At 59.3% G+C, this 6,515-nt stretch overlaps 1 protein-coding gene across 1 annotated transcript in view; it reads right to left on the bottom strand.

Moving 5' to 3' along the window:
- Positions 1–3,022: 3,022 nt before the first annotated feature.
- LOC104169124 (kazal-type serine protease inhibitor domain-containing protein 1-like) overlaps positions 3,023–6,515 on the bottom strand; it is a 3,777-nt gene continuing 284 nt past the window's right edge. The window contains exons 2-5 of the mRNA XM_009709943.1: positions 6,185–6,515; positions 4,814–4,974; positions 3,322–3,469; positions 3,023–3,108 (exon numbers count right to left, since the gene is read on the bottom strand). The exon at positions 6,185–6,515 is cut by the window's right edge and continues 40 nt beyond it. Coding sequence (XP_009708245.1) covers positions 3,023–3,108; positions 3,322–3,469; positions 4,814–4,974; positions 6,185–6,515 — 726 coding nt within the window. The remainder of the gene's footprint in view (positions 3,109–3,321; positions 3,470–4,813; positions 4,975–6,184) is intronic.

Here is a 6,515-nt window from a genome sequence, read left to right as displayed (position 1 = left end):
CAGAAAGCAACCGCCCCCAAAACTGGCCAGCAAAGGGATTTGGTGCTGCATGCCACGGTGTCACACTGACACCAGGTTTGGCTGGGTCCCCGGGACCTTGCAGTTTGCCCAGAGCTGAGGAGAGCATCGGCAGAGCCTGGGGAGACCCCCTCCTTGGGGCAGGGACTACGGGAAGCATCCGAGCAGCCAGCGGCAGAGCTGACCAAACGTTTTTAGAGCCAACAAATAACCTCAATTAAGCTCTGTGGCAGTGACCGATTCCAGCCATGCAGAGATATTGGCTCCCTTAATTTTTAAGTCGCTGGAAATGGCAAGACTGGGAGCCACGGTGACACCAACCCCCTCCATGCCTCTGGGGCTGCTCTGCTGCCCCTCATCTTGGAGGGAGTGGAGCCCAAATACTGGCCGAGTGGTCAGCCTGCGACTCAGGCAGCCCTCTCCCGCACTGGGATCTGAGGAAACTGGGAGACACTGCATCAGTTTGGTTAATTTTGGCCAAGGGCTCTTGCTCAAACTCCCCCCTCTCTCAGCCACCACGTCCCCATTGCCCTCCCTGCTGGGCAGGAGTGGGAGCCAACAGCATCCCCTGCCAGGTACCCATGGGATACCACAGGGACCAGGTGTGGAGCTAAAGGGGGGCAAGGATTGAGATCAAAATGTGGATGCCCACCTGTGCCCAGGCATGGCAATGCCCTGCAGAGTTACATGGAGAGCCAGGGATGGGGATCTGACCCATCCAAACCCCCCCAACCAGCCCAGCACTGCACTCACACCTGGCACGACCTGGATTTGTGTCGACACAGGCAGGGTGGGCAAGGGCAGCCTGGCTCTGGGGAGGGTTGGCATGGCAGCCCTGGCCGGGGGCCAGCCCCAGGCACCGGTAGGGAGCCCAGCGAGCAGCTCTCGCCTGCTGAAGCCCCAGTGCGCTCTCAGGTTTCCCCACAGCAGCCTCAGCCTGATCATGGCCCAGTTCCACGAGCTGATTTGTGTGCGAAACAGGGAGGGGATCAGGATAGGTGAAAACGCCCTGGATTCTCCGAAAGCAGGCTTTGCACCCAAAAAAAGCAAAATAAAAGTCAATGGCACATTTTTGTCCCTGATCCCTCCTGAACATCCTCTGACTCTGATGTAGCAGCCCCAGGAGGATGCTATTACAACATTAGATGGAAGGAGAAACTGAGGCATGAGTGGCTTTTGCATTTCCACAACCGAGAAGGGGTTTGCTGTCAGCGAGGACAGGCAGCCCAGCAGGTAGGCAGGCAGGCAGAGCAGCAGTGCTGCCGGCTGTGCCCCGTCAGGCTGCGGCACAGCGGCCAGGGCTGGCCCAGCCTCACTGGCTGCAGGAACTTTGCTCCACTGCCAACTCCAGACAAATCCCTTTTATTTGCTTGTTCAGGTTTCGATGCCATAATTGCATCGCCTGAGCCAGTTCTTGAAAGAGGAGGAAAAGAAAAGAAAAAACAAGGAAAGGAGAGCAGCAAGGCGCCCAAGCCACCGGCCTCGTCACATCCTGCCTGCTCCTGCCTGGGGACTGGCCAACTCCTTCCTCCCGGGGTCTGGCTCCCCGCCGCAGCTCCAGACCTCCCTGGAGCTGGGACCGAGTAACTGGGAGCAGTTTGGTCCATGGGGAGGTTTTGAGTCCCAGAAGTCCTGTAAATGCAGCTGGTTTGGGGGTGCAAAGTACCCCTTGAGTGTGAGCTCAGCCTTGGGATGCCTGTGGGAAGGGGTCCCCCCAGCTCTCTCTGGGCACAGAGCAGCACAGCACAGCTCTGAGCTTTCTTCCCACGTTCCCTCAAAATGACAGTTGTCTCCAAATCACCAGCTCTGGGAGACAGGTGGGTTTTTTATTTTAAAAGGGAGCATTTCCAGTGGAAATGGGAGCCTCCCTGTCTTTCTCCAGTCAGGCACAGAACTGCTCTGCCCCTCCACGCTGGCAGGGCTGTGGTCACCTGGGTGGAGACCCCAGTGTCATGGGACACAGGACCCTGAGATGAAGATGGGCAGAGTTGGGATGGGATCCAAACTGATGGGGTTGCAATGAGCCAGACTGATGCATCCCCACTGCACAGGGGATGGACTGCTGGGGACCCTCATCCCCATGTGGGGTCAGAGGGGCAGCACCCACACCAGGACCAGCTGTGAGTACCGGGATGGGCAGGAGGGCTCCTTGACCCAAGCACCCCAACAAAGGACAAGGTAGCATCCATGGTGTTTGTACCCTCCCTTACTCCCAGAATAATCCTTGTGGATGCAGGATAGTTGACTGGTCTGTGTCAGCTTTGACCTACATGTATATTTAAACTAACATTAACTGAAATGGCAAAGTAAAGAGCTGTGTGGAAGGGAAAGCACAAAGTCGGTCAAAAAACGCCAAAGTGTTTCTGACCACATGGGCAGTTGGGCCAGAGAAAAGACGACACTGAAAACCACAAGTGTCTGGTTTCCTCAAATCACTACTTTTCTGGTTAAAAACAAAACAGAAGAGAAGGACATTTTGGCAGCAGGTTCCTCAGGTTCTGGCGAAAAGCCGGGCTGTCCCTGTGCTCGAGGGACGCAGATCAGCCCGGGGGGTGACGTACTGGTTGTCACAGCCAGGTCTCAGTCCTCTGTTCTGGATTTCCCAAAATGCTTCATACAGGGCAGAGATGCCCCTTCCCTGGCCTCTCTTTCCCGAGGGGGCTGCCTCCACCCCAGCACCAAGTTCCTCGCATGGCTGTCCCCGCAGTGTCCCACCTGCCACTGCATCCCCGCTCGGTGCCAGAGGACAGACCCACCCCACCCCAGGCAGAGCCACCCCTGGTCCCAGTCTTGCATCACCAACCAGCTGGTGTCCCCTCCCTGAGCACCCCAGCAAAGGGATGTGTCACCCTGTCCCCCACCCCAAAAAAGAGGCTGCTGTGCCAGGACTGTTCACAGAAAGAGTTTTGGGCTGGGGGGGTGCTTGCTCTGGAGATGTCCCCAACCCCCGGGAACGGCCACTATGGGCAAGGTGATCTCTGCAGCTGGACATCTCATCTCCAGGCTAGTAATAGTCCTCCTCGCTCTCCCCGTAGTCCTCGGGCGTTGTGTGGGGCTTCGGCAGGGAAAAAGCTGTCAGGTTGAGTTGGTCTGAAACGGCAGCGTAGGGACAATGTGACATTGTCCCCTCCAGCGCCTGTCCCCTTCCCCATGAGGACCAAAGCCAAATCGCGCACAGCAGCTTGCTGGGACATCCCCAGCACAGCCCTATGCTCCAGCAGCTCCCACCATACCAGTGTGCCCTGCCCAAACAGCCCCTCCCTCATCCCCATGAGAGCATGGGGACAAGGACATGGTGCTCACCTGGTGTGAAGACGGTCAGGCTGGCTAATGCCACCACCTCCCCGACCCTGTTCCTGGCGAAGCAGCTGTAGGTGCCTTCAGCCGTCACCCGCACACCCTGGATCTGGAGCCAGCCTGTCACTTCGTATTTCTGGGGGCCGCCTCTGAACTGCAAGAAGGGGAGTTTTGGTTAGCGCTGGGGCCAGGAAAGCCCCACATGGGGCTGGGACGGATGGGAAGGGGGACACAAGTCCAGGGAAACTCTTTGCCCCCCCACTAAGTGCCCGTCTGGGGGCAGGTGCAGACCCCACGGGTGCAGGTCACCCCTTTTCCCCACTACCCAGGGAAGGTGGGGGGAACAGGCATCTTCTTGCCCTCAGGAGAGCCTGGGAGCCCTGCTTTGGGCAGGACCCTGCAGACGTGACCAGACTCCCAAATGTGCAACCAGTGACACTGTGGTCCCCAAACAGTGGGAAGATGCTGGCGTTGGTGCTCCGCAGGGTGGCAGAAGCAAGGGGACATCTGAGCTATGGATACAGCCAGCCTGGGTTGGCTCAAAGGAGCCCCGAGCCCCCCGTTTTGGCAGGCAGTGAGGTCCCTGAATTGCTCCGGCACCAACCATGCTATTTTCTGTTTGTCCCCAGCAAGAAATAACCTTTTCCTGACCCAGCTGGGCTGCAGCTCTGTTTGCAGGCTGCTATTATGATGTGGTGGCCAGGGGTGGAGGACGGCTGAGTCTCCTCCAGCCCGGCAGGGTAGCCCTGCTTGGGGTGAAGGTGTTTGGCCAGACCCTGCGACAAGCTATGCCGCGGCGTGAAGGGCGGAAAGATGGAAGGGGACCAGCACATCACCCCGCAACAGTGCCAGGTCCCACCTGCTCCCCTAGCTCCCCCCATCCATTTCACCACAGTTTCCTCCCTGCCGGTGCCTGGCTGCGGTGCACGGCCCCTGTGCCTCTGCCCACACCCTCTAATAGCTGGGTACGCCCGGCTGGGCACTATATTTGGGGCCGGTCATGGGCAGGATGCTGACCGCTGGGCCTGCCAGCTCTGGGAGGGAACCCCTGCTTGAAGTGGCAGGCAGCAAAGGGCAGGGACTGCCTGAGTCTAATGGTGGGACAAGAGGATCACCCAGGCTGGAAGGTGCCTCAGGGGGGCCTCTCCCCCCGGCGGGGGGGGCGGCGAGAAAAGCCAGCAGGCAGAGCAAACTAAAGGCAGGGAGGTGGGAAAATCCCTGCTGCAGGACTCTGCAGGTCTTAAAAAATATTCATAAGTTCAAAAACTAGTAGAGAAAATTGCAGGAGAGCTATGCTGATGGCTCCTACCATGGAGATACCAGCCCTGGTTCAGCTAGTCCTCACGCTTGGCAGGCTCCAGTCACCCCTTCTCATCTCCAGGCAGCCAGGTTTGGCCATCCCCAGAGGACAACCACCCTCGGGTCTGGTTGTCCATGAGCTCTGGGAAGGGCTGGGTCACCCCAGGGCCATGTCCATCACCCTAGGCACACCGCTCACCTGGACGGAGATGTGGGGGTCATCTCCAGGCAACAACATCTCCGTGCCATCCTTCCTCCACTCAATGGATGCCATGGGGTAGGCGAAGACCTCGCAGCCGAAGATGACATCCTGGCCGGTGATGTTCCACGTGTCATAGGGAGGAGAGGTGATCTGGGGCTCTGGGGAGGGGGAACAGGAGAGCAGGGTGGGCTCAGGACATGGCCCACCCTCAGCAGGCCCCACGGGCTCTCCTCGGCTTGTCTCCCCCAGGGTGGCAGCATTTGGCTCACATAGAGATGCTGGGACCCTTTCCATGCCCCTCTCCTCTCCCACCCATGGCAGACCTTGCCCCAGGACATGGTTCCTCCTTGCAGCTGGGACTGGGGGCTCCCACATCAGCCCCCCCCCAGCCCGTGGTGGGTTGCCATCCCTCCTGGCTTCACTTTCCCCACCTGTGCAGTGATGCTCAGGGGCACTCAGACAGCAGGAACAGCTCAATAACAGCAAGGCTACAATGCAAAGCTCTCCTGTGCAATCGGAGCATGCTCCTCCTGCGGGGGAAAGGCCAAGGGGCACCCGAGGCTGGTGGGGATGGATGAGGTGGATGAGCTTCCAGCTGAATGAGGCCTCTGCCCTGGCAAGGGGCTCATGCCAGTGATTAAGGGGGCCAGCAGGTCCCTGGCTGCTGTACGGAGCCAATACTTCCAGGTCCCACATCCTTTCCCTGGAAGGATGGAGTGAGGACTACCCTTCCTACCCACACCTGCTCCAGGATCTGGCCCATAGCATGAGCCTCCGCCTCCAAATATATCTGGGGGAAAAATGCAAGGACATGATAATCCACAGAAAATAAAGTCAACATTGATGCCCCTTGGGCTGTGGTGACAGCACTGGGTGACCTGTGCCGGACTAGGCAGGCTGGGGCATGGCCTCCCTGCCCCTGCCCCAGCCCCCAGCCAGGTTTTAAACAGGAGATGGAAATCACACAGCCAGTCAAACCGACTACCACAGGAGGTAGCCACATTTCTCAGCAGCACCGGGCCAGCGTGAACCCAGCACTGCCGCCAAAAATTCGCTAACAATTCCCTGGAACTTCCCCATCTGCTCCGGCAGGATTTGCTGCTTCCCATAAACCCCCCTCCCACTTGGCAAAGCTGCTCTCAGACTTGTCCAGGCACTAGATCCACAGGGGCTGCCCCAGAGAAGCCGGGGGGGGGATCAGGGGGGGGCCTGCCACTGCGTGGAGCAGCCCCCAGCACTGCCCTGTCCCTGTGGACATCATGGGTTTGCTGCCAGGTGAAGTAGTTAAGCCAGATCCCCTTGCTTGTCACTTCCCGAGGGGTAGGAGCCTCCATCCCGCTGCCCGCACAGCTGCTCCTGGGACACTACCTGACTCGCAGGGACCCTCATGGGCCACAGTGAGATTGGCATCGGGGTGCGCACGGGCGACCTCCAGGAACCTGCAGATTTGGGCGTAGGTTTTGCCATCGGAGCCACAGAGGGCCAGGCGGGAGAGACAGGCGCACTGGGGCTCGGGCACCTCTCCACGCCGCAGGTCCCCGGCATCCAGTCGGCACTCCAGGTGCTCCCCACATTTGCCGTAGAAGTGGTTGGTGTTGTCCAGGTCGCAGATCTGTCCCTCCAGATTGGCACACTCCCAGCAGCAGTCGCAGGCATCCCGCACCGTGCCAGCCAGGCACCCACGCGGTGCTGGGCACTC

This window comes from Cariama cristata, unplaced genomic scaffold (assembly GCF_000690535.1).
Source record: "Cariama cristata isolate BGI_N322 unplaced genomic scaffold, ASM69053v1 scaffold23431, whole genome shotgun sequence".
Lineage (NCBI taxonomy): Eukaryota > Metazoa > Chordata > Aves > Cariamiformes > Cariamidae > Cariama > Cariama cristata.
Note: the sequence above shows the minus strand (reverse complement) of the source record. Positions and strands in the feature narration are given on the sequence as shown.